The following is a 26,209-nucleotide window of genomic DNA, read 5'->3' as shown; positions in this document are numbered from 1 at the left end:
TCTAAATACTCTTTTTTAATTTAAGTGCTGGTTCTAGGAACCCCAAAGTTAGCAATTTACATGTATATATAATGTATATAGTTGAAACCAGAGGCTTGGATTATAAAAAATGAGCTCGTCTAATTAATAGAGCGTGTCAAAGTGTCTGTATGTTGCAATGGTATATAATGGTTCACCAACGACCTGGTAAGTACTCTGCCAACGCCAAATCTATGTCGATTTCCAACATTTATTAGATACTGTTACCGTGTGATAGAGAAATCTATTAAATATGATTTGTATACTTCTTTTTAATGAAGCATGAAAACTGGGACAAGGAAGACTTTGGAAATGGAAAATCTAATACCGCTAATGAAATTGACACCATAAACATGAATTATAGAAAAGGAATAAGTTAAACATTCTGAATAGGACGTAAAACAAGCAAAATATTAAACCAATGTAAACTTGAAGATGACGATTTTAGAATTCTTTATCAGAACTTTTGCATTGTGTAAAGAATATAGAGTATGTGTTTTGTATTTTAAATTGACCAGAATAGAACTTCTTAGTCGTATATCGATGTGTTCTTTTCCTCTGATGGATTGTTTTTCAACGACAAGTAAAATTTTTCGCGCTCCATTTTGCGGTGAAATTTGCAAGAATAACGCTATTACTAATAATCGAAAATACAGTTTCATCACAAATATTCTTTGAATCAAAATTCGTGGATCAAGAAGCATAAAGTCCCAAAATAGAACGTTGCATGGTTATATATTATATCAATCACTGATAATTAGCTGTTTGATGTATTACCGGTATGTCGATCTCATTGTAAGGTCTTGCTATGTATGACTCTCGTTTGTTAGAATTTAATGGCTTTATTATCGATTGTCACATTAAAAATGACATATCTACAAAATTTGGAATATAAATTAGTAAGTTCATAAAGCCCATTTATAAAAGATCTATACTATATATATTTTTTATAAGTATTATGAATTACTGAATTCAGAAAGTCAATTGGCAGGTAAAAATTATACATGCATTTGCTGAAACAGAATTATTGACTTTGTGTTTTGACTGATGTGTATCGATCACAAATATGTTTCATAAAAATCATGTTGTTGTGTTTGTTACAGTGTTCGTGTGGTGACTTGTCAAAAAGCAATGCTTATTAACTCTTCATACATATGACATCAGAAATATTTGTCAAAATATCAATATCTCTCGTTTATACTTCTAATTAATATGAAATCTTAACTGCGATTTGGTGAAAGGTCACCAATGTTTGCAAAATTGTCTGTTTGAAGTAAGAACGGGATATGTTTAAAACACACACTGCATGGTAAAAATCAATCACGTATTTAAACCTTTAAAAATCATTTTTGAAAATTAAATAACCCTGTTCTGATTGACTTGTCACTGTGACGTCCAAAATGGCCGGTAATTCTGGATGCTTGTTTCTACTGTCTCGGTGCCTATACTTAGAACACCATTGAGCGCCGATACTGCTTGATTGGTGTAATTTCTAAGCAAATTTTGTGGGTGTATTTTACTTAATTCAGTTTACTCAATGCTTTATTTGCCAAGCCTTGGCGAAAGTCGCAAATATTGTCTGTTGCATGTAAAATGTTCGAACCAAACACATTTTTACTGAATATCCATAACAATTTACAATTAACATTTAGAAGATAATCATAATTTTATGACCATAACTGTACATATCGACCATGAATTTTTGAGTGTCAATGAAAACAACTTTATTTACATGTATTATACTTTCATGTTAAATACTGAAATCTGATTGTATTAGACGCAGTTGGTAATCCGTTCTATTACCCTCAGCGTTAGCAACACACTTGGCAACGGGTAACACTATATAGATAGTGCCTGTTTGGGAGGGTAACAGTTGAAATTGACACCCCGAGGAAACCATTGTCAACCTCCGCTTCAATGGTTTCCTCGGGGTGTCAATTTCAACTGTTATCCTCCCAATCAGGCACTATTTATTTTATTATACTGAATGTCTTAATTTTAGAGAATTTTTAGATTGCTTTTATGTAGAAATGACACGAATTCTACGGCGAACCGTACGCGCATATAACAATTCGTTGTGTTACCCGTTACTAAGTGTGTTGCTAACGCTGAGGGTAATAGAACGGATTATTAACTGCGTCTAAACTTATCAGACATGAAAGTATAATAAAACGAATTGTTACATGCGCGTACGGTTCGCCGTAGAATTTACTTATTTCCTTTTTAAGTATACGATAAAACACGAAATTACGTCCCTAGAAACCTGCAGTCCACGATAATTGGCCCCCACCAATTCGAGGAAAATGCAAAAAGTTATAAGAACGTATCAATTAATGTGAATTCTGGAAAGTCTACAAAATTTGTTAACAGTTTCACGCTATTATTAAGTAAAGTTACTCATATACATGTGAATTTGTAACTCATTCAATCTGTGAAAGAAGCCTTTTCTCGTTATTTGGGACACTGATCGATAAATGTAATGTTCATTCACTTATATTTAGTGTAATGCTTGGCTTTCTCTTCATAGAAATAATTCATTCAAGTACTAGTAGTGTCAAAAATAAAAATCAATATGATAAATAAAAATGTCGATCATATACATTTAGTTAATAGCTGACAATAGCATCGGTATAAAAATTCAGCAAAAGTTGTAAACAAATTCTTCTTTCATATGATTTTTGGGAGTTGATTTTAATCAACTCTCCTATGCAGTTACTCAGACAAGCCGAAAGTGAAACAGTGTTTGGACCTCAGAACAAATCATTGCTGCTGACAAGACTTAGTTCTTAAAAATAATTGATGAATTCGATGTAATGTATGCTAAAGCATTGTTTTTCAAGGAAACTTATTTATAAATACCTTGAAAATTGTCAGATTTTAAATGGTACGAACAATTTAAATATTTGTTGCAGTCGTATGTATTCCTACGCCAGAGTTCAATATAGTCTCGTTCAACTCGACACTCGGCTGTCTCCGTAAATCCTTGTCGGAGATTTACGGTGTCATCCGAGCGTTTGATTGAACGAGACGAGTTCAATATTGCTTGGATCCATACAATTTTAGAGAAATATTTCTATTACTGATACATAGTTTGATTTAATTTATTTTATATTTAAATATCATTTATCATGATTCATATGGGGGTTTCTCGACATTCTTGTCGAAAAAGTCCAATAATTAATATTATAAAAAAAGTGCGTAATTCAAATTAGAAATACATGTACTTGCCATGCAAAATAACATATCAATGATTTTAAAATAAACATCGACAAAATCAACTCCCGTCAGTTCTATAGTACTTTGATTTTAACTATCATCATCGTAGTGATCGTCGGGGGGGGGGGGGGGGGTTACACCAGTAGATGCAACGAAATTGAGTTATTGTTTTACATTATAAACTACAGATAGAATTTTTATTTTATAACAAACATCATTAAATACCAATCTAGTTCATCGACTTAGGCCTAAAAATAAATTTCCTGTCTGCAATGCCGTACTCTTATCATGTAAAAAACTGCTAGATCAAAACGAAAGTAAAACTATACAACATATCTCGGGACTCCGAGGCCAGCCAACATGGGTAACCGAACCCAGGACGGTGGTCTCCTCCAGCAGAACTGTCGCCCGGATTGGCCACCGTGGACCTGTGTGGCTGCCAACGTCTGTGGCCTCTGCAGCACCACCTTATGGTTCCTGGTTCTGCTTCCTCAGGTCTGGAAGAATTTCCGTCGGAAATCCGTGGTCGGTTTAAGCATCCTATGGGCCACTGCAAATTTCACAGCCTCCCTGGTGAACCTGTGCTTCGTCTACGGGTATGCTAAGATACCGCTGTACGGAAGAATCAACTCGGTCTACATGCCTATTCTGGAGTTTACGATTCTGGTCCAGTTTTGGATTTACGGGGACCATTACAATAAGAGACACAAAATAGCTTACCTGATATTTTGTGTGTGTTTGTGGACGACCCTTCTGTCTCTTAATCTGGGATTCAAACTTTTCCCTTACATTCAGTGGGTAGCTATAGGACTGTGGTGTGTTGAAACGTTTCCACAGGTAATGAATACAAAAATCGCTTCAATCTGACATCTATAGTTATTTTTAGAACCCTATACAAAGATCTTTATAAGTATATTAATTTATTTTTTCTCAGGTTTTCCTCAACTTCAAGCTAAGATCAACAATGGGACAATCAACCCGCTCTGTAATCATAGCATCCATTGGCAAGATGACGGACTTTCTGTCAACATACGGGTTACTGATGCCCATTCAATACGTCGTCATGATCTACTTCTCCAGCAGCGTCAATTATGTTAACGTCATTCAGGTTGTCTGGTTTCACGGCAGAAAGCCGAACTTCAGTCGCGATGAACCCCCGGTAACTGTTCAGTATAATGAGTTCCGAGATGACGAGGTCGATGAAAGCAGCACTGCAGAGACAAATCTATTATGTTCTTCGAATTCAGGACGACCTAGCCTCGACTTCAAAACGAAGCGAGCAATTCAATATTCTCTGATAACTTTGTTAACCTGTTTCTTGGGACTTTTTGCGTACGGCATCGTGTGGGCCACTGATTCCTATTACGCAATATTTGCTCCCTGCACGCTTGTTGCTGTCACTGTTTTTGCTTTCTTGTTGTATAATCGTGCATGGCGTTCTGATTCAGTGGTCTAGTCTCAATTTTTAAGTAATAAAATTATGAATAAATGTTTCTTGTTTTATTTATTAAAAATTAAAGGTAGAGCATTAAGCGTCTTTGTTGAAGTTTTATGGTGAACTTTTGTGAAGTTTGGATCACCAATGTTATGAAAACGGTGACAAGGTTTTGTAGTGAGATGAGGTGCATATCAAGGCTATGAAAGTTTTAATGAGTGGTTCGTGACACTTCTTTGTAATAAACATTGCGCTGTAACTGTACATTTCATTAAAATATATTTATATATGATAATATATATTATATATTAATGGAGTATTAAACAGTTTACTGTGAGGACTTGACACATATACTGGTACAATGCAGTCCCAAGTACTAGTATATCACACAAGCTGAAGTGTTGCTCCTTATACAAAATCGCTTGCTTAATCTATATTAAAAAACAACGCTCTTGTGATGTGTTTATTCAGCGAAATAATCACAAACAATGGTAAAGACTATAAAGCACAAATCTTCTCTCTATCTGAAAACAAACACTTGTTCTACACTGCAGTTGACCCCTCAAGGGCCAAAGTAAACAGGCACACACCATTTCACAGAAGTTGTAACTTGCTTCATGGCAAGATAATCTAGATATCAACCATAATCATGGTCTGAACACGAACTAATACCAGCATACTACGTACCAAAATAAGACATATTAGCGAACATAACTCTTCTGTTTTTTAGTGTCACAACAAATAAAATAATGATTTGATTGTAATGTTTCAAGTGTATGATTTCACACACGTTGACGTATGAATAATACAGCTCAAACTTAGTTAGTAAATACAATGGGCTTAAAGCATGATATTGGATTTTATCATATCTGCATTATTATAATTTGCCGAAACGAAGTGAAAATTATAAATTACATGCATATATAAATTCCTTTCCAAACCTTATTGCAAAAGATTTCTCTATATAGTAAAGATCATTTCAATTTAGATGGTCCGTACTCAAAATAGTTTTTAACTCTGATATAAATCAGGATTTAAAAAAAAATTTCATTCATCGTCAAGATGACAACAATTTATATACTGTAAATGTACATGATGCATACAAATATCAATGTAAAACCTTTTAAATCTTCCGTTAATCATCGAATCATCTGCATAAAAACATGATAAAATATTGTTGTTCAGGTATACCTCAAAAAGATATAAAGGCATTGATATGACATATATGTTATGTATATAGTTTGTTGTGTTCAAGTTGAAAAAACGCTCCCGATTAAGATATTCCAAAGGCTTTCCACGTCAAAAGTAAAACAATCATAAATAGGAGACCCCCTTCATTTCTTTGGCTGGAATTGACTTCCTCTGGAAGAAAAATAGATACTATCAAATAATATATTTAAATCTAAAACCGTATTTACAATGTAATTTAAGGGATAGCAAAATTAATGTACTTGCATATTTAATGTACATTTAAAGAGATGGCGAACCACATATATTAAGTCTTTGAATTCAAAGGTTGGCTTAAGAAGGCTTGAGGGTCAAAAAATTAATTACTCAGAAACCATCACATCTTTAAATATGAATTTTAGAGCCATAAACTATTGTTTGGTAAAGAGAAATTCTTTATACATATCAGCCTTAAACTTTGCCTTTATTCGTATACCTTTATACAAAGCTCTTATTTAAAGAAGATAAATATAGTTTAAAAACGGCCATGACCACCTAGTCCTCTTAAAATGATACTAACTGGCAGAGACGCATTTGAAGTCAAACTCCAAGTATTTGTAGATTCCGTGGCAGGGGTCCGCGCCAAACATCTCGTTCTCCACGGTGACGGTACAGCTCTGTCGCCCGTCACACAGCTTCTGCATGACCCCCAGGGAGTGGGGGGACTTACAGTCCGTGGCGTTATGGAGACGCTCTAGGTTGTAGGGGTGGCGACACTTCTCCTTGGATGTCCGTCCAAAGTTGGCTTCCGTCATGCGTATTCCGAGTCCGCTCGAGCAGCTGATGGTGTGCGTTTTCTGTTCGCAGATAATGCCGGATTCTATGAAGATTGCATAACCATTAATCTTTATAAGTTTCGATCGTCAACAAGCAAATTCGTAGTGTTTTTTTTTCATTGGTGTTCAGTGTCTGTTTATTATTCAATAATCTCAGCAAAATTAATTTGATTTGTCAGTCTTTAAAACAATGATTTTTCTAAAAAAAATAATATCACATTGTGTTTAATTTGAGATGGGATTGATCATGCATGTAGATATCGATCTATAACACCTTTAATAAATAAACAAAATGAAGTGTCATAATCAGTACTGAATGCAACAGGCTAGGGACGAATTACATTGTTTTAAAAGGGTAAAGCTAATAAAGAGTTTTTGCAAATGTTTCAAATAACATCTCTTTAACATATCTACAGGTTCATGCTCAGTATTAGGTTCAAATTCAATGACTATACAAGAGTCATTCTTTATTTGCTCAATATATAATCATCTTGTGGCATTACGAACAACATATTACATAAGGAAAATGATATTTATAGACATTTGGCATGAACGAAATAGAGACACAGAATTACATGCATTCAATGCAATGAAAAAATGTGATTAGATATATAATTGTCTTTCAAACCTAGTTCGCAGCGAATTTCTTTTCCCGCATCGTCATAGAAACGAGTCACGCATGCGCCGCAATAGTCGGGAATACACTGGCTGTCTGGTTTAGACTCGCATAGAGTGATGGATCCATTAAATGCACAGGGGTCGGTGCAGTTAGTGAAGACATGCTTCCCTGGTGGACAGCTGTCTATTTAACAAAACACAAAGGTGGTTAGATATTATATACATCCTCACAACGTCAGGAGACCTGAGTCCACTCAGGGACGTTCAAGGCCGTTGGACAAGTGTATATATAGCTAATAGACATAGCTATAGGACCCCTCAAGTTGTGAGAATGGTGTTCATTGTACTAGACATAATTTTTGTTTTCTTTTCTTTGTTGATCAATTAATTGATTGATAGTAGCATTTACTTACGTGGTATTGTTATATATCCTTCACAAAGTACTGCCAGAGAAATCAATAAAAGGCTGCCCAGAAGTTTCTCCGATCCCATTCCCTTCAATAAGTCTTCATGATATTCGAATATATGAAAATTAAGAAGGAAATAAGAAATAATCTAGTTTTGGTCACAGTTTTTATTTCATGATCAAAAGACCTCGTAATAAAGACACTTTAAATAAACAAATCTTTATCAATTTATCAAACAATTATAGTGCCTCTGATCTAATTGTCTCCTTGACTGGGAACGGAGTGCATTGGTAAATACCCCTTTGGCTATAGCAACGTTTAGGTGCACTTCGAATAAAGTACCCCGTGCAAGTTGGTTTGGGGACAAAGACAGAAACCGATTTAAAATTAACGTGTCGCAACTCAAATTATCATTTACTTTACAAGTATGGTACATGTATGTATACACAATTTTGATAACATCAATTTGACAAATACTAAAACATCTTACCAGACGAGTAAATTCTAGAAAACGCAGTTTCAACACCAAATTATTTAAATCATTTATTTGCTCTTTCTGTAAGTACCCAACATCAAAGATAAAACGATAAACATTACTCACCTTGCTCTAAATCACAATAATCGAGAGATCTTAAATATATACCATCAGTATATCTCAATAGTTAAAGGGACTATATGCTAACAATGATTTTATGAGCAAACTCAATATGCCCTGTTCTATACCCGACAAGACCGTTTTCTGAAAATCTAATGAGAAACCTTGCTGTGAAAGTATTAAACTAGTCTTTGAGAGTTCATGTATGCACTATTTATTCGCAACATAAATCATGTAATACATCTAAAATATAGCTGTAACACAGTTCAAACATTGATAAAAAAAAAATTATTAGTTTACGATATGCAGTTCAATAAATGTTCACCAACATATGTTTTTAAAAATAACTTTAGAATTATTGATTATATGCAAGACTGCACAATGGCATGCGCATGGATGTCTTGCCAATTCTTGGTATTTAAAAGAAAACCAAAAGTCAGTATTGACTCTTTCAATCAAGTACTACCTTGCACTGGGTGTAAAACTGGTAGACCTTAATGTCATGATAAATTACATCTTATCAACAGGAATATGGTTTTATTTCCTTCCTTCACACTTCACAAAGTCCTTTTATGCACTTCCTTCCTTGATTTATTTTTTGCAACACTGTTAAACTATTGGTTTCTATTTCCCCATCAGGCTCATTTACATTTATTTCAAAACTTTGGGCTGGTTCTGCATCAGATAAAAAGATAGTTGAAGAATCTGGGTTTCTGAATAACTTAGAGTATGGTGATGATATAATGGCTGATAGGGGTTTTATGATAAGTGGTGCTCTCGCTCTTAAAGGTTGCACTTTAAATATACCACCCTTTACATGTGGAAAACAGCTGAGCAGCAGAGCAACAACTAAGACTAGGAGAATAGCAAGAGCCAGAATACATGTGGAAAGAGCTATAGGGGACTTGAAAAGTTTTAAGATTCTTCAAGGTATTATTCCATTGAAAATTAAACCCTATTTAGATCATATTGTATGCATATGTACTGCTCTTTGCAATCTAAACAACAGAAGAGTAAAGTAGGATTCACATTGTATTGTAAATTTAAGTTACAATATTACACTATATGGATTTGTACCACATGTACCATGTACAGTAGTTTTAAGACTCTTGAGCAATTGCTTTTTTTACATCACCTGTTATCAACTCTTGTAATACATTTGAAACATAGAACTTTTTTAACTTTGAAACCATCATCTGAAAGAAATTGTCATCATAATACACAGGTATTACTACATATCCTTTAGTTGTATAGATAATCAAGTCACATTGCTGCAAGCCATAGATACCAAGCTGGCCTTGAATCTGGTGGTGATAAGGTCCATCTGCTGTTACATGCCATGTTCCATTCTCCAGAATGCATCCTTTCATTTGCGCTGCTTCCTTCGGGTGCTTGTTCCGCAATGAAAACGGACACTTAATTTCAATAAGTTTGTTAGAATGACATAAGCAAGACACTAGTCCATCAATGCTACAAGCAATAAATGGGTGTTGCTCAGAAATTTTAAGTCCATGCTCAAAGATTTTGAATTTTTTATGTTTTCTACATTCACTGATTTTATACAGTTTGCGCACTTTAGGTTCCATTTTCAGTCCCCAGTCACAACACATTGTACTGAATTTGTTTGAAGGTTTTTGGACATAACCCATCAGTTCAGCTAGCAAGCTATCATTATAAGATTTACTGGTACATATTTTTTCAAAATTTGATGCTGTCAGGAGACCTTTCCTCATTTCAAACCAACATTTGTTTTCACTTTGGCCCAAAGTCATTTCCTGTATGTTGGATATTTCCTCACACGAAAACTTCAAATTTTCAAACAATTTAGAAGAAAGCTCATCAGTATTAGAGATGTCGGGATTTTCTTTCAGGAAGTTATTCGCTTTTGTTATAATGTTAAGTGGCACTGCTGATTTGTTAACTTTTTCGTTTAAATCTTGTATTTCTGGAAGAGGGAGGAATTCAAGAGCACAAGCATCTGGGTTAATCTGAAATTAGAAAACAATATTGTATGACCATAATTAATACCATACATTAATTGTATTTTGTAATTGGTAAATGTTTCATTTAATTATACTCTTTTCTTATCAGTCATACATGTAATTCATATGTATTTAATATAATGATGATGATCAAACTATGATTTTTTACACCCCTGCTTTCGAAGGAGAGAGGGGTTTACTGTTTTGCCCTTGTGTTTGTCTGTCCGTCTGTCTGTCTGTAAACAAAATTTCTGTCACATTTTTCTTAGAAACTATAAATTGCAGGTGCTTGAATTTTTAACATACCTACTCTTTGTTTAGGCATGCCATAAAATGGGATCCATTTTTGTACCTGTTTCACTGAGATAAATGACGACTTTGTTTATATTTAAAGCCTTAATTTTCAAACAAATTTTTGTCAAAGATTTTTCAGCAGCTATTAATTGCAGATACTTGAAAAATTTTAACACACTCTTTGTTCAGGGATTCATTTTTTAACCAATTGGACATCAACTTATATTAAATGTCTACTTTGATTTTTTAGCCTAAATTTTCAAATTTTGTCAAAGATTTTTCAGCAACTAATAATATACCAATCGCAGATTCTGGAAATTTTATGTTTTACCTGATGGAGTTTACGAGCAAAGTCAGTTTTGTCTTCCTCGCTAATGGGGGCTCTGTCATTTAAATGTCGAGGATCAAAGAAGGCATTTTTTACTTCCTCAATTGGCGCATTCCTGTCACTGAAATACAATTGACATAACATATCATTCAACTCTTAATGATTAGATTGCTTCAACATATATTTATTTTTATAAAATGGTTATATATGTTGTCAATATGTTAAATACTTTCAATTAATTAATTTCATTGTCAATCAATAGAACATTACAAATCAAAATTGAGGTTTATATTTGTTAAGTAAAAATAATTGTACTAAATTACAATTTTTAAATGTAAAATCTGATAACATATCTTGTTTTGGTACATGTAAATGCATTTCCATGTTCAAGGTTTCTATGATTAAATACTGTATTGTTTATACCTGTAGCTTGCCTTGTGGATCTTTAGTTTGCTTATTTCTACTGGCTGATCATGTGCTCGTGGCCTTTTTTTCCATTGGCATGGACCATCCGTGACGGATTTCTGCTCATAACTTTCCAGTTCATACAAACTTGCACCGATATGTCTACAAGCCCCGTCTGCTCTAAAATAAGTTTATAAAACTGATATAAAATACTTAATTCCAAAATTTACAAAACTTTATTGTGTGGGCAGATATTGCAGGCACATAGCATAAGGGGGATTCTTAAATTACTGTGGAATCATCATGTTTGTTTGTTTTGTTTGTTTTCAAGAATTTTTGCATGAGTTTGCCTGCCCCCCCCCCCCTTCCCCCACTTTCAAAAACGATGCTACATGCCTGTAATAAACCACATGTATGCAGTTTGGAATTAAAAATATTAATGGTTTATCACTGCAAAGCTTTATAAACACCCATAGACAGTGTATATGTTTATGTAGATGGTTAAAATCATTTTGAAATTTGCATAATCAATAGCATATTGAAGTTTGCTTTTTTTGTGGTTATAAAAATGATATTTTTTTACATGCGCTATATATATTAAACCAGCTAACATAAATACTCATAAATAGCTTGTACTGCAGAATAATTGCTTTTAAAAATGTGGAATTTGATATCAAGGCAAAGTAGAAATACATACGAAATGCAAGTAGCTCATAGGCTATTCAACTTACCCTCCGGGACATTCACAGTATGCAGCCAAAACTTCCCCAGTGGCATTTGAAATGATAAACCAAGATTCATAGTATTTCTTTTGATCGAATGTCTTGTCCCTCTGAGTAGGTTTTACTCTTGTCTTGAAAACAAACGTTTGTCCATTACGCACACATTCTAAATGTTCCACATGCCCGTCATAGTACAGTCTATAATCTTCTGCGCTTTTGAAAGCTTTGAGCTTCTTCTTGTCATAATCAGCCCGGTGTAAAAGCAGATAATTGAATATATCATAAAGAGTAAAGTTTGGAATATTGGAAAGGTCTGAAGTGAAGCCAGTAAGTTTAAAAGGGTTTACATCGCAGCCTGCTGTTTTATATCTCTCTTTGATGACCTTCTCTGTGTTATCGCCAGTAAAATCAGGATCTGTAGGGCATTTAAAGTTGAAAATAAATTCTGCTATTTTAACCAACTCATTCTTTTTATACCCAGCAACTGAAATCCCCTTTGTTTTGAGAAACTCGTGCAATTGTGGAACGAAGGCAGCCGACATTTACGAGATTGTTTACGTGCGCTAAGCAACTTCTTGTCCGTAGTCACGTGATTCCGCGTATAAAAATGAGATTCATTGATTTCGCGAAACGAAACTCGGAAATGGTCTATTGGTCTGTATCTTGGAATAAAGAAGTGAATTGGTTGGGGTTTTTTTTACCACCAAAAAAAAAAAATGCGGAAAACTATTTTGGTTTGAAAGACATTACATAAAGTATGCTTGAAGTCAGTTGAAAGTTTTCCTCGATTTTCTATAATTTCTAGTATCTTAGAACAACGGAATCTACAATATTCCATTGAACTCATTTTGGTACCCATTTTTTCTTTGCGGAAACTTTCGTGATATAAAGTGAACGTTTTGCGAGTAAATGCGAAACTCTTGTACTTCGTTTGGTTGGGTCACTAAAACATTTTCTCCTTTACGCATTATAAAGGTAGATAGCCTGCAAGTATATCGTTAAAATCTGTGGATAGAAATATAACTTCTAGCTTTTAAACAAGATTTATGATTATGTTGGAAATGACGGAAGCATTAATTTGCGTTCTTCAATTACAGACTTTCAGAAGCTGGATGGTCAACAAACCATCAGGACGTGACGTAACGTTGTGTCGAAATTATGACAAAAATATCTATTTACTCAATTGTTCTTGTATAGTCTACCAAAACTGACATCAACAATAAGCGAGAATCTATTTTAAACCAAAGACTTAACCCAGCTCTGCAGAATGGTTAACTTTAGCCAACAGTTAACCACTGGTTAAGCAATTTACCCAGTAGTGAACTTTACTTTTGAGAACCCGAGTTTAAACACTGGTCAAAATTTAACCACTGGATAAGGGATTTGACCAGTGGTTTAAGTTAATTAGTGTTTAGGGCAACCCAGTCCTGTTTTTTTGGAGTTGCGACATGCGAGCGAGCTGAATGGTTGAGGTCATTTATGGACTATTAGATACTACACAATAAGTATAAACCTCCTTAAGTAGAATCATTTATAGCTCTGTATAAAGACATAGTTAAAATATATATGGAAAGGACATTTTCGTTAAAAAAAACAATAAGAATCTAATTTTTGGCAAAGGTAAGCTGCGCATATATCTGTTTTCCGTTGCTTATGATCTATAACAAATCTTGAGTAGAAGTATACAATATAACGTGCATATGATATGTTTGAAATACTGCATAAAACAGCTAAATTAAAATGACGCACGCGCAGGTCATATCACAGTGTGGAAATACGTGTTCGTCAACGTTGACTTAGGCGCATTTGAGGGATCGTGATATCGATATAGTATATTGCAGATGTTGAAGATTAATGTTAATTTTTTGCAATTTATTAACCATATTTTACTTGGGGTTGTTTTTTCCCTTCAGTTTTCTTTTTATTGTTGAGAAAGAACAAAAAGACTTCATTTTCAATATTTCCTTTTTTACTGTACTGTTTTTGACAAAACCATAACCATTTCAAGTTGTCGGATCTTGAACTGTGTTTCTCCAATGATACCTGTAATTATGCAATGCACCATTCAGGGCACGATGGTAAACATAAGATACGTGACATCATGTTAACGAAAGGGTGGACACGCCTGTACATGTCATTGAAAAGGCCGAATCGTTTCGAGTAATTCTTGGCACACTTTTCCAGACATTCCACGCTGAGAATGCTGTAACCAGCCGGAAGTGACTCGATCTGACTTGCGCATTCACCATGACCGTAAGGACTTGAGCTCACGTGAGCATCACGTGATTTTCCGACACCGAATTCGAAGAAGATTCCTCGGTATTGTATCCACATGTGGTTTCCATTCTTGTGAGACAACCTTTGAGGTGAAAGCGCCGCCCTTTTTACTCTGTCAATGCACTCGTCGTCTGTTCTTCCGAAGAAATACGGAAACGTGCCTGGCTTTTCAACTGTTCAATAAATAATACAGTCTAAATGGTTGTATTTATTCAATCAGAATTTGGCTATCAATAGTTAACTTAAAGGATATTATATCACTTTTTATTATATCAAAAGTGGTAACTATTGCAAAGATTTATCAATTTAGTTAAATGTTTGAAAATGCAATCTGATAGTATGCTTACCAGTACAATTCCCTCGGGAGCCGTGAATGTGAGACAACAGTAGTAAACCGATGAAGTAAAGGACAGTCTGCAAAACGTTAAAAGGAAGAAAAAATCAATTAATGATAAGAAAATAATTCAGAGGCAATATAGTCATCTTCGCTATCCAAGGGTTTACTTTACGATCTACTGTAAATTCCTTATTTTACGCGAGTACTTAATTCCGCTGTTTTGTATCAAATCGCGAGAATATAAAATCGCGATCAGCAATTTTTTGTTATAATTTACTATACTAGTAGTTCAAAACTGTCTGAAAAATAAAAGCGAGATTTTAAAAACCGCAAGAGTTGCCACTTGCGATTTTACGCGGAAATTAATTCTTCGCGTTTTAGAAATCTACAGTACTTCTCTTTACTTTAAAGAAAAATGGGTGGGTCGTAAATACCGGGGTAACAGAGATGCACTATGAAACTAAAACAAGCAGAAAAATGAAAATATGTACTTCAAAAATATCTTTTTAACCTATAAAACTTTTATATTTATGTGTCTCGTGATACTAAAATCAAATATAAATACATGTTATAGAATTTAAAAGTATTTACCTCTAAACTGACTCTGTTGAACATTTTGCTGGGTGTAGTATGCTGTTATGAAATCTAGCAAGGTATCACCAAAGATTAAAAACAACCTGAGAAATCGGATACAGCATCGCCACATGCTGGGCGTTGCAGATGCGGCAGGTGCGAGAACGAGTATAACGCAGGTACTTCAAGCAGTGGCGTATCTTAAAGTTAAAATTATTTATCTACATGTACCTTAAGATTCATCATTGCTGTTTTATATCGTTAGCAGCATTGTGCAGGAGTTATGTAAGAAAGATGTAATGGGAACTTTTATTCCAGGACGTAGAGAAGGCTTAGATTTTTAGGGGATAGTTTCTGCTCCTATCACAGATGTGCATGCAAGTTTCATGCTGTATAATTATGCATGTACACACGCAACACTTGTTGTCCGGTTATATTATACCCTCTTCCTTTTTGTATATTTAAATCGATGTTACTTTGTTTTCCAGTAATAAGTTTAAAGTTTGTAACTTCTAAAAACTATCTGTCTTTAAAGAAAAAAAAACAATTATAGAAAAGAGCCGCTTTCTTCATGCATGTCCAAGAAAGGCACAGTGGAAAGCCAAGCGAATCTGTTGTTGTAGTGGTCCTGAAATGTATACAATGAAACAAAAATGATGGGCCAAAATTTTAGCACGTAATAAAGAACTCTGACTATGACAGGGGTAGAGTTTTAAATGTGTCCGTGGACGTAGATTGTATTATCATACAAACACTGTTACAGAATTTTTCTATGAAAGTTTGACCTCAAGTTTAATGTCTTCTGTACACACATAGTAAAATTTGAGGTTTTTTCCAAATGCAATCTTCATTGAAATACACACAATTTTAACCAACCCAAACGAAAATCACCTTATGCCAAATGCTTGCCAATTTTTATCATCAATTCAAATGCCACATCTCTCTTCTAGGAGTGTTAACGAACTTAATAATATATGATTTTAATTATAAAGTACGTACAATACCGCTTTTATCATCTATTAGAAGTACAGGTACTGCTAAGTTCTTATTCCTTGTTTCTGTGGTGACATGAATTCAACAAACTTAAAAATTCTCAAATAAGTTTTTTTTCAAATATAATTCTTTATTATCAACTACATTTACAACACATTGCCAAATGTAGATGAGATTCTTGATTTTCCTTTTTTCTTGCAACATAAAATAGTAAAATCAAGTAAACAGTAGTAAACAAATAAATATCAACACAATGATCAGGCATTTCAACATGAAATACAAAATTGAATAATGTCACGAATTATTCACATAGAAAATTGAATTTTCCATAATTTATAGATCCAATGTAACATGAAATCACGGGTAACAATACGGAAAATGACAAAATTGAGGAAAAATCTCGATAGAGATGACGAAGCACTCCACCTCTCACATTCCCATGCTGCATCACTCTAATTTATCATCGCTATCTTCCATGGACATGTCACATGCAGTCTCCGTGATTTCTTCCTGAATGTCATCCGATACTTCCTGTTTTGTTATTGTCATGGGAGCCATGGCAACTTGGAGGCCGGCCTGGGTTTGTAGAGCATCGAACGTTGTCACGGAAACCACAGCGGAGTGAGGCAGGGTGTATGAGACAGGTATAACAATTCCTTTGGATAAAAAGAAAAAGATTGCGTTTATTGTGAACACAAAGACTATTGAAATCTATAACATTCTCTTCAAATCTTGATCATATTCTAAAATTTATCTGAAAAAAAATGTGTTCAAAATAACACTAAAAATTTACTTAACAAATTACAGTGTACATTAAACCAATGCTAGATAAGAAAGCCACAATGGATACATTTTAAAGGCATTTAAGAATGAGAATCTTCAGATATATCATAGAAATATGATACAATAGCTTCATAGAAGGTCTAGGACCATTATAATGTTGTAAAGACTGGTACAAGTATCACAGAAATAGCTTTTGAAAACAATTTTGTCAACAAACCTTGTGAACTCCCAAGGTCGTCCCCAGACAGTATGATGTGACCGTCTTCGTTTATGTGTGCTATACGGTGACCAATCGTGTCGGAGTTTATCTCCACGCTGACGGGGGTCATCTGCATGCCCGACATTGTGACCACCTCCTGTTGATTGACAGCTACATCGGCCAATGTCTGGACAGCATGTGTCGCCTCTTGTTGTGGGGCCTCCTGATTGACCTACAGATAAAATAACATCAAAGTTGTTAACTAACTGCATGGTCATTCAATTACACACCTACCATTATATGTAAATCTTCCAATTTAAAATTCATATCATTTGATGCAATCATATCATACAAGATCATAAGATACAATATCTTTGGTACAATAATATCTACTAATTTATATCAAATGATGCAAATCATATCATACAATATCATTTGATACAATATCATCTACCAATTTTAAATTCATATCATATGATGGAATATCATATCATAAAAGATCATATACAATATCATATGATACAATTTCATTTAATACAATACCATAGAATACAAGATCATATGATACATAGAGGATAACTATATTGTGTAATTTTCTATTCCTTAATTCAACAAGTTCAAGACTTGCCAAGCTAACATAACACTATTTCAATGAGTTGGATAAAGCAAATATAAAATTACACAATTATAGATGTTCTATTTATCTCATACAATTTGTTTGGTTTTTTTTGTTTTTTTCTTTAGCCTAATTGGTGCAACATTGTGTTATTGATGCAACATTGTGTTATGCATTTATTTTGACCTTGCGTAATTAAACATAGTACATCATTTTGGGGATAAATAAAGCTGCTCTAATGTAAAGTTTACTGAAATATTTTTTTTACTCCAAATATTTGTTTTCTTGGAGCTAAACCTCTTAATAACTTAACCAATTGATGGGAATACTGAAGACTTTAATAATGAAGTTTGTTTTCATGCATAAAGTTGTAAATGCTGAATACCGTTAGCTAGTTTGAATTGACTTGAACGAGGAACAGATGATATCGTTTTATAAAACAAATACATATTTACTATTGATTCCTAGTTAAAAATATTTAGTTTGCTTACTGGTGGTAAAAAAAAGTCATGAAAAGCATTATTTCAGTAACTTCTAATGTACAGAAACAGAACCAGGCAATCTGTTTGCATTGTGTCTGGGAATATCTTGTCCATAGCTTACGTTATTTGCAGTTTTATTAAAGCTGCTTGGTCCGATTTTATATCAAATTTTATGCACGCTTTTAACCGATGGCTATGCTTAGTATATGTATATAATAGACATTGGAGTAGTTTTCCCGGTCAATTAAGCCGAATTCCAATGAAAAAAAATACGTACAAAATTTGCTAATAAAACAAACGACATTAAAAGGCACGGCGTTATTTCGCCTCATGTTAAATTTCACCCCTGACGACGTGACGGGTATGGTTGTAATACGAATTTGACATCACTTTAAATAAAAGTCGAAATGGTCAGACAAATGATCAGACAAATTACAAATAAACATGTGTACGTTTTGTTCGCCAATATTTCTAAAGTCTGCTTTCTTTACAATCGATTCATAGCATGCGGGTTGAATAACCCCAATCATTCGGGGGACGAAACCATGCGGTTTCCTTTTATAAACATTCCCGTGATGCATTTTGGTTTGTTTTTTCGTTTGCCCAAAGAGAAATTATTTTTATTTACTTTGAATATTTTTAACCTTGAAAGGAGATTGATTCTGCTGGTGTAAATAGGAGAAAGTCAATAACTTTCTAAGATAAATGATTTGTATGAACAAAATTTTGATACTGTAATTACGAAAAAAATCGGACCAAGCAGCTTTAACTATATACTTTGTGTTTTCCTTCAATTTTTTATCATTTATGTTACATAGATTCAAAGTTAAAATTTTTTGATTACAGATGCTTAGTTTTGGTAAAATAAAAGTCTTCATAATGTTATTTCAGTAAGTTAACTTGGTTTTATTGTTTACGTCGATAAACAGTACGTCACAACATAGATGTGTCTCTTACCACCGTAACTCATAAAATGATTGCAAAAACCATTTTTGGGAGTTGATTTTAATCAACTCTCCGACAAACCGAAAGTGAAACAGTGTTTGGACCAAAGCACAAATCATCGCCGCTGACAAGAATTAGTTCTTGAGAATAATTGATAAATTCGAAATAATGTTTGCTAAAGCATTGTTTTCAAGGAAACATATTTATAAATACCTTGAAAATAATCAGATTTTAAATGGTACGAACAATTTAGATATTTTTTGTAGTTTTATGTATTCTTACACCAGAGTTCAATATAGTCTCGTTCAACTCGACGCTCGGCTGTCTCCATAAATCTCCGACAAGCAGAGAGTCTCTCTTGCTTGTCGGGGATTAACAGCGACAGCCGAGCGTTTGTTGAACGAGACGAGAGTTCAATATTTGCTTGGATCCATAAATTTTCCAGAAATATTTCTATCACTGATACATAGTTTGATTGAATTTATTCTATCTTTAAATATTACTTAACATGATTCATATGGGGTTTTATCAACATTCATGTGTCGAAAAAGTCCGAAAATTCATATTATAAAAATGTGCGTAATTCAAATACAGATTAGAAACTACCCGTACTTGACATGCAAAATAACATATCATTGATTTTCAAATAATTAAACATCTATAATCAACTCCCGTCAGTTCTTCGGTACTTTGATTGTAGAAATAAATTAGCTTTATTGTCCATAAGCAGAAAACATTGATCTCTAGAGTAATTTGACTCTTGATATTTGCATGATCATGAGACATTTTTACAAATTTTAAGAATCCTGGAGTATCCAAATTTTAATTGCATAATACAGTCCTATTTGAATAAATTTATAGAATATAGAATTCATCACATGACTAGCTGCATTTATAGTCTGATATTTTTGATCTGATCCAATTTGATTTGATCTTATCACCAACTTTCCTTTACCTTATAAGGTATAATCAAAATAGCATAATTTTTCTTTGGTTTGATTTGAAATCCAATAAGCAATTGATTTGTTTCTTTTTGAATTGAACAGAATTCTACATGTAACCTATACCCTAAATGGAGAAATCTATCCTAGGGCAAAAATTTTAATGAAAAGAAAATGTCCTTCATATAATCTGACACTAAAAAAAAATATGTGCCAAATATGCTATTTAGATGAAAATATGGGATAAATATACAGAAGAAAATAGTGAATTATCTTGGGAATAATTATAACATAACTGAAGCAAAGGGAGATCACTGATCAAGTGCACAGTAAGAATACACAGGATAAATATTGAATACCGGCAATATGAAGACAATAATTATTAAAAGAGTGGAAGTAGATTGAGGTCACTGACCGTGTGTACGACGGTGGCCTGGGTACCGTCCTGGAGGGTCACCACCTGGTTGGGGGTGGTGTCTATCTGTATCACCGAGATTGTTCCGTCAGGGTTGTTTATGGTCTGTAACATTGTCTTCTGTTCCGAGCTCTCGAACACATGCAGCAGATCCTCCCTTCCGTGGTGTTTGTAGCAGTTGTTTACTATTGTACGCAGGGCTTCCGTCCATGAAACCTAGCCACAGACACAATTCATTTTAATTCATAAAATTTTCAAAAATACATAAGTATTATGAAATGTTATATCTCAAATCTCTGAAATTTTTCATCTAATTTTGAATCTTGCAAAGCTTATCAAAAAAAGCATATATCAGCGTGCAATTATGCATATTATTACATGACACATTACAATATCATTCAATACATCATTTAAAATATTTAACAAGTTTAAAAAAATGTGTTCACAAGCAAATGAATTCTTAAAACTTCCTATGTTATGTACCGGTACACACAATATCAATGGTCCCAATACAAGCAAAGGAAAAATCTACTACAGTTAACTTTTAATTTAATTGATTTGGCAGTGAATTCAAGATTTACTGAGAAACTGTTTGTGTGTTTACTTAGGTTTAAATAATATACATTTATATCGTTTCTTTGGGATTAAATATTAAACTTGAATTATTAGTTTTTAGTGAGGCATCATTCAAACCTTCTTTTTCTGTTCTGGGGTCCTGACATCACTGCGCACATTGGCCCAGGGGACGTCTCCAGGCCACCAGACTGGACGACACTCGACCTTACCCCACCCCGGCTTGCTTCGTCCTGTGGAGAACTTTAACATTTCTGGGATAAAAGTTCTCAATTGAGCCTATAGAAAAGTAAAATTGCATTTATTGGGTAAATGTACGGTTCATTTTTTTTTATGTCCTAACAAAACTTGTTTGCAATGTTTTATTATTTGCATATATGTAAAACAAAGTTTAGGGGAGTTCTTTTTTTCATTTTAGCAAATGATTACTTTTTAATGATGATTATCTGCTTTATAATTCTGGTATTTGAAAAATATGTTGCATATGTGACTTTCATTAACACACATGTATCAACAACTCTTTGTCTGGGGCAATATAAACATTTTATTCCAAAACAACAAAATTTCTGCGTACTTGAGTCATTTTATCCACAGAGGTGGGGATTCCATCTATAGACAGGGGCGGTAACTCCTGCATGCCGGCGAGGTCTTGCGATTGCGGGACTTGTTCCGCCAGTGTGGATTCCAAGTCCTGTAGCACCACAGACTTACAGTTCCTTATCTGAAAAACAGTTAGAAATAAAATTATAAAAATCATTACCTTTCTGTTGGAGCAAAATCTCCAAAACCGTATGGTAAAGACCTAGTCAGTTGTCAGAACTTGTGTCCGAACCATTTGTATATGTATTTTGTATATATGTATTCAATAAAATATGTTCAAATCAAAACGTACAAAAGCCCACTTGTAATTTCAGCCTCACTTTTCCACTACATATATATAAGCCTTTTGTCAAAGTAAGACTTGGATCAAAAGTGAGCTCAAGTTTTTTACCACAGCTAGGTCCACCAATACCAGTAAATTAAAATTTACAAATTCAAACGAGCAACTTTTCAAATCTTTCACTAAAATATATCAAGAAATTCAAAATCTTAATTAAAGTTAAATTTTGGTTTTCAGGCCAAAGCTTCAACTGGTCCAATAAAGTGATGTACTTACCACAGACTCTAGAGGCTGGGAGCCAAACACTTTGTAGTTGTTGGAGTTCTGGGACTTTCCTGGGGTACAACACAACACAACTGCTTGTTGTCCAACTCGTGTTGTGTATTCCTCGATACAGGCCTTCAACTTCCTACAAAGGTCAAAGTACTTTAAACAAGAGTACTGCCAAATAAAGTGTTCCCTCACATCTAAATTTTCTTCCTATTAAATGTGTTGTGAATCTAAATATAACTCATGCTTACTGAGTGCCTCTGTTAGTTAACCTGGTGACATTTTCATAAAGTTTAAGTTATAGTCAATCTTTTAGTTTGTATGTTGTATATCTCAAGAAATTATCTGCACAATTTAAGGAGATAATTAATCTACTCCGCTACAATTTACATAAAACTTGAAACTGTACATGATGCAGCACAAAGAAGTGGGATTTACTCTATCAACTATAATAGTGAACTATACATCAGGTTTTTTAAAATAAATTTTGACTTTTGTAAACTGTGACATTTAATGCTAAATAATGCATCAGTTTCATTTTATCTCACACATTTCCAAAACCTGTACAGCGCATGATATTTACCGAAGAAGTCTGGTCTGTTGTCGCTTCCTTATGGAGGGATTTGTTTCAAACGCATGAGGACGCTTGATGTGTTTTTTCCCGCTTGCAATGGCTGCTGCTGCTGCCATACCAATAGTACCTGTAGTCATCATATTCAGTTATATATTAATCATGAAGCACACAGTTCATTTTAAAATTCTTAATTCACAGACCGATTATAGTAGCTGTAATTAACAACAAAATCTAGACTACCTGAATTGGCAAGTTGTGCAGTGACATCATCATTCATGCCGCCTGGACCCAGCAAGTCTGACGCGTCAAACGAGCTCTCCGGCGAGCTAGGCTCGCTCATGTCATCGCTCATCATCCCCGAGTTGATGGAGGTGGTCATGGTGAAGCTCCCCTGGATGCTGCCTCCAGTGGAGACCAGGTTGTTCATCATTGAAAGAGAGGATGTCCCACGAACCTGGGTCCAAGACCAGGTGCGTCAAAGGGTCCAAGTAGGGTAGCCTATAAAAATCACAGCACATGAGATTCTGCACAGCTGCATGATTAGCATGTAAATTTATAAAGCGTTTTTTTAATATAGATATTTACATATTGTATTTCAAAAACATCAATGATAACATATAATTTTTAATAATTTTTAGAACGACTCAATATTCTGTGTAATAGACCCTTTCATTATACCTGCCATACTACTCTCTTGCAGGGCAAATTGATATACTTTACCCAAGTTTAATTTTACATATAGTGGGTAGATAATTAAATGACATAATTGAAGCAATTAACTTTACGTAATATTTCACCAAACTGTCATTTTGCCCTACAAAAGAGGCCAGTACGACATTACTGTGATGGGGTCTATTGCAACCTTTAGCGCAAATAGCAATTTTCTGTCATATAGTTTGAGATTCAAAATAATTAAATAACAATCAATAAAACAAGTATGGACTTCAAATAGAAGCCACATTAGACAAATTTTTAAATTCCATGTACCAATATTTTAATCTTAAATAGGCCTCACTGAAAATGTTTAAAAAAATAATAACTACAGATCTACTGCAGCTACATTAATTTAGTATATTAGACATTTCTTATGGAGAAAACTGAGCTAGTTCATAGCTGTTTGAAAGTTAAACCACGACTACAATTTAAGCAATAAAACAATAGTCAAGTGGCTATCGTGGTGTTTTATCGTACAGTCATTTACAGATGATATGTATAATTGTATTATTATATGATAAATAAAATACATCAACAAGGGAGGTAATTGAATTGATTTCAAAACGGCCATATTGATCATTTTGATAAGTGTTTTGGGAGTTACATTATAGATCTTTCACTGTCCCCAAGAAATCTTGTTTTTGTAAACACCATTGGTAAAATTTTAACACTGCGTGCGCAGGGACACGGGCAGGTGATGGGATTTTGTGGTGCGACTGCGCCACTCTCGAGCTTGCGCGAACAGGGAGACAGGTGCTATCGAAGTCGAAATTTCTTGAGACATTCGGGTTGTTTATTATACATTTCATGGCTTTCATAGATCGGAAACAGAACGCAGGTCTGAAAATACTTTCAAGAGAAATTGGTTCCTACTTAAATGCACAAGAGTTGAATATACAGATGTGTCCATTCTGTTTCGAAGGCCAAACAGTGCTATCTGCGTCTGCGCGGACTTGTACATGGTCTGAATATGGAATTTCAACTCATTTTTACCGTGTAAGAGTCAGCGGAATTGTTTACCAAAGTTAAATTAATAAAATCTCACCAAATTGGCTTATTTTCTCCCAAGCGTTTCTAGAAGATTTGTGTTGTTTCTACACAGGAAGTAGATTTCTCGTTCTTGGAAAACGCCATCTGTTTTAATGGCGGGAATTTTTGAAAAATTAAACTGCACTGAAAAATCTGCTGGGAAAATGAAATCTTACTTTAATTTTATAAGGGCAAAACGAATGTCTTCATCCCTCCAGTAAAGCCTGCAGCTCTGCATCTATTCAGAGAACACCTCAATTATTTTCCTTAATACCAGAGATATAAATAACATGTTTTATGTCTCTGTTAATACATAAACCAGATAGAGGAATAAAGGAAAGACTTACGTTTTTGATAGCAAATATGCTTTGTCTTATCAATATGTAAAACTACACATGAACATGATGTATGATTGTACATGTATTGTAAAAGGGCTACATGTATATTGTGATTTTAGGGGTTATACTCGCTAAAGTACAAGCTGAATAAAACTCCAAAACGAAACAGTTTAACATATTACGTTGTATTAAAGTTTGTAACAGTATGGTATTCCAACGATTAAACTGATTCTTTGAGTGAAGAGATAAAAAGTTAATATGTATATTAATGTTCGGAAGAGCAGCGCGATGAAATTCCAAATTGACAATTAACGCGTTTCCAATTGCTATATTGATTGATTGTCATTAAAATAAGTTTTAAAAAAATGAGTAAAAGACATTCACGTTGTCATTAATAAGTAAAATTCATGAAGTTCATAAAGAGTTCATTACATCACAATTTCAAAATGATTTTTAAAAAATTAAATAAATCAAAAATGTTTAAAATAAAAAAGGAAAATAATAATGCATATAAATAAATAAATTCCTCATCTGAGTATAATACTTTTATTAAAGCATTTGTGGTCGTTCTAAAACAATGCACCTTCGCTAGCTAAGAGTATACGATCCACTCTGCTCCTCTGCAAGAGGAGATCGTAAACGTTTGACTAGCAAAGATGTTTAAAATAGACCATAGGTCACATGTAATTAATTTATTTTGTACACCATTCCCACCTAGCCAAAACCAGTCACCTGTGTAACCTTGAATTCAGAATTTTGGCTGTAAGTGGGAATTTTGGCTTTGAGTGCGATCGAAGACACAGTTACCCAAACATGACTAACCCGATATACTACATGTATTTTGTTATTAATAGTTTGAAATTCTATGAATTTTGAGACTTTAATTTTAAAAAAAATTGATAATTGTTTTAGAAGACATATCATAAAAAAAAATTCATTGCTCTAAAAATAAAGGAATAATAGTTCAGTAATCCCGATACATTTTTGTATTTATTTATCCAGGTTCAATCAAGGATATTCGATGGTTTTAACCACAAGCACTTGTTTCTGAGAAAAAAATTTACCCTTTAGTATAATGATAACACTATAGGATAAATTTTTTTCTCAGAAACAAGTGCCTGTGGTTTTAACGCTGAGTTCTATTCGATACACCCTGACACCTTAGTAATGGCTTATTTTGTGTAGAAGATTGATAAGTTGACGATTATCAGTGCGTGGTCGTATAGATGGGGATTGGTGATCCGGTT

General features: G+C 33.9%; 3 protein-coding genes and 1 long non-coding RNA gene across 9 annotated transcripts; 1 reads left to right on the top strand and 3 right to left on the bottom strand.

The window, feature by feature from the left end:
* The first annotated feature begins 3,538 nt into the window (after window positions 1-3,538).
* LOC105342381 (uncharacterized) lies at window positions 3,539-4,727 on the top strand. Its single transcript, XM_011449306.4, has 2 exons — window positions 3,539-4,071; window positions 4,169-4,727. Exons 1-2 carry the CDS (start codon window positions 3,595-3,597, stop codon window positions 4,688-4,690), a joined length of 999 nt encoding a protein of 332 aa, XP_011447608.3. The 5' UTR covers window positions 3,539-3,594; the 3' UTR covers window positions 4,691-4,727.
* Window positions 4,728-5,118: 391 nt separating this feature from the next.
* On the bottom strand, window positions 5,119-11,293 carry LOC105342383 (rhamnose-binding lectin). 4 transcript variants are annotated; one of them, XR_010712797.1, is made up of 6 exons: window positions 10,900-11,293; window positions 8,759-10,280; window positions 7,704-7,796; window positions 7,301-7,474; window positions 6,417-6,716; window positions 5,119-6,031 (listed from the first exon to the last, which is right to left on the bottom strand). XR_010712797.1 is itself a non-coding variant. In XM_066081281.1 (5 exons), the coding sequence occupies exons 2-5, from the start codon at window positions 7,780-7,782 to the stop codon at window positions 5,943-5,945; spliced, it is 642 nt and encodes a 213-aa protein (XP_065937353.1). In that variant the 5' UTR covers window positions 7,783-7,796; window positions 8,759-8,887; the 3' UTR covers window positions 5,119-5,942. The 4 variants fall into 4 exon arrangements, 3 of the variants coding, with proteins under 3 accessions (XP_065937353.1, XP_011447609.3, XP_011447613.3); XM_066081281.1 differs by lacking the exon at window positions 10,900-11,293 and having other exon boundaries at window positions 8,759-8,887; XM_011449307.4 differs by lacking the exons at window positions 8,759-10,280; window positions 10,900-11,293 and adding an exon at window positions 8,299-8,457.
* A 2,681-nt stretch (window positions 11,294-13,974) lies between these two features.
* Window positions 13,975-15,321, bottom strand: LOC105342384 (uncharacterized). The gene is made up of 3 exons (XR_010712796.1): window positions 15,229-15,321; window positions 14,648-14,714; window positions 13,975-14,473 (listed from the first exon to the last, which is right to left on the bottom strand). It is a non-coding gene; the product is annotated as an uncharacterized lncRNA (long non-coding RNA).
* A 993-nt stretch (window positions 15,322-16,314) lies between these two features.
* Window positions 16,315-24,744, bottom strand: LOC105342385 (DNA-binding protein P3A2). 3 transcript variants are annotated; one of them, XM_011449314.4, is made up of 9 exons: window positions 24,641-24,744; window positions 23,122-23,379; window positions 22,891-23,008; window positions 22,314-22,446; window positions 21,732-21,878; window positions 21,278-21,436; window positions 20,585-20,800; window positions 17,204-17,417; window positions 16,315-16,859 (listed from the first exon to the last, which is right to left on the bottom strand). In XM_011449314.4, exons 2-9 carry the CDS (start codon window positions 23,309-23,311, stop codon window positions 16,651-16,653), a joined length of 1,386 nt encoding a protein of 461 aa, XP_011447616.1. In that variant the 5' UTR covers window positions 23,312-23,379; window positions 24,641-24,744; the 3' UTR covers window positions 16,315-16,650. The 3 variants fall into 3 exon arrangements, with proteins under 3 accessions (XP_011447616.1, XP_011447617.1, XP_011447618.1); XM_011449315.4 differs by lacking the exon at window positions 24,641-24,744 and adding an exon at window positions 24,200-24,576; XM_011449316.4 differs by lacking the exon at window positions 24,641-24,744 and adding an exon at window positions 24,469-24,547.
* Between the last annotated feature and the right edge of the window lie 1,465 nt (window positions 24,745-26,209).

This window comes from Magallana gigas, chromosome 4 (genome assembly GCF_963853765.1).
Source record: "Magallana gigas chromosome 4, xbMagGiga1.1, whole genome shotgun sequence".
In the NCBI taxonomy this organism is placed as follows: Eukaryota; Metazoa; Mollusca; class Bivalvia; order Ostreida; family Ostreidae; genus Magallana; species Magallana gigas.
The sequence above is the reverse complement of the archived record's forward strand: the minus strand, read 5'-3'. Positions and strand labels throughout refer to the sequence as shown.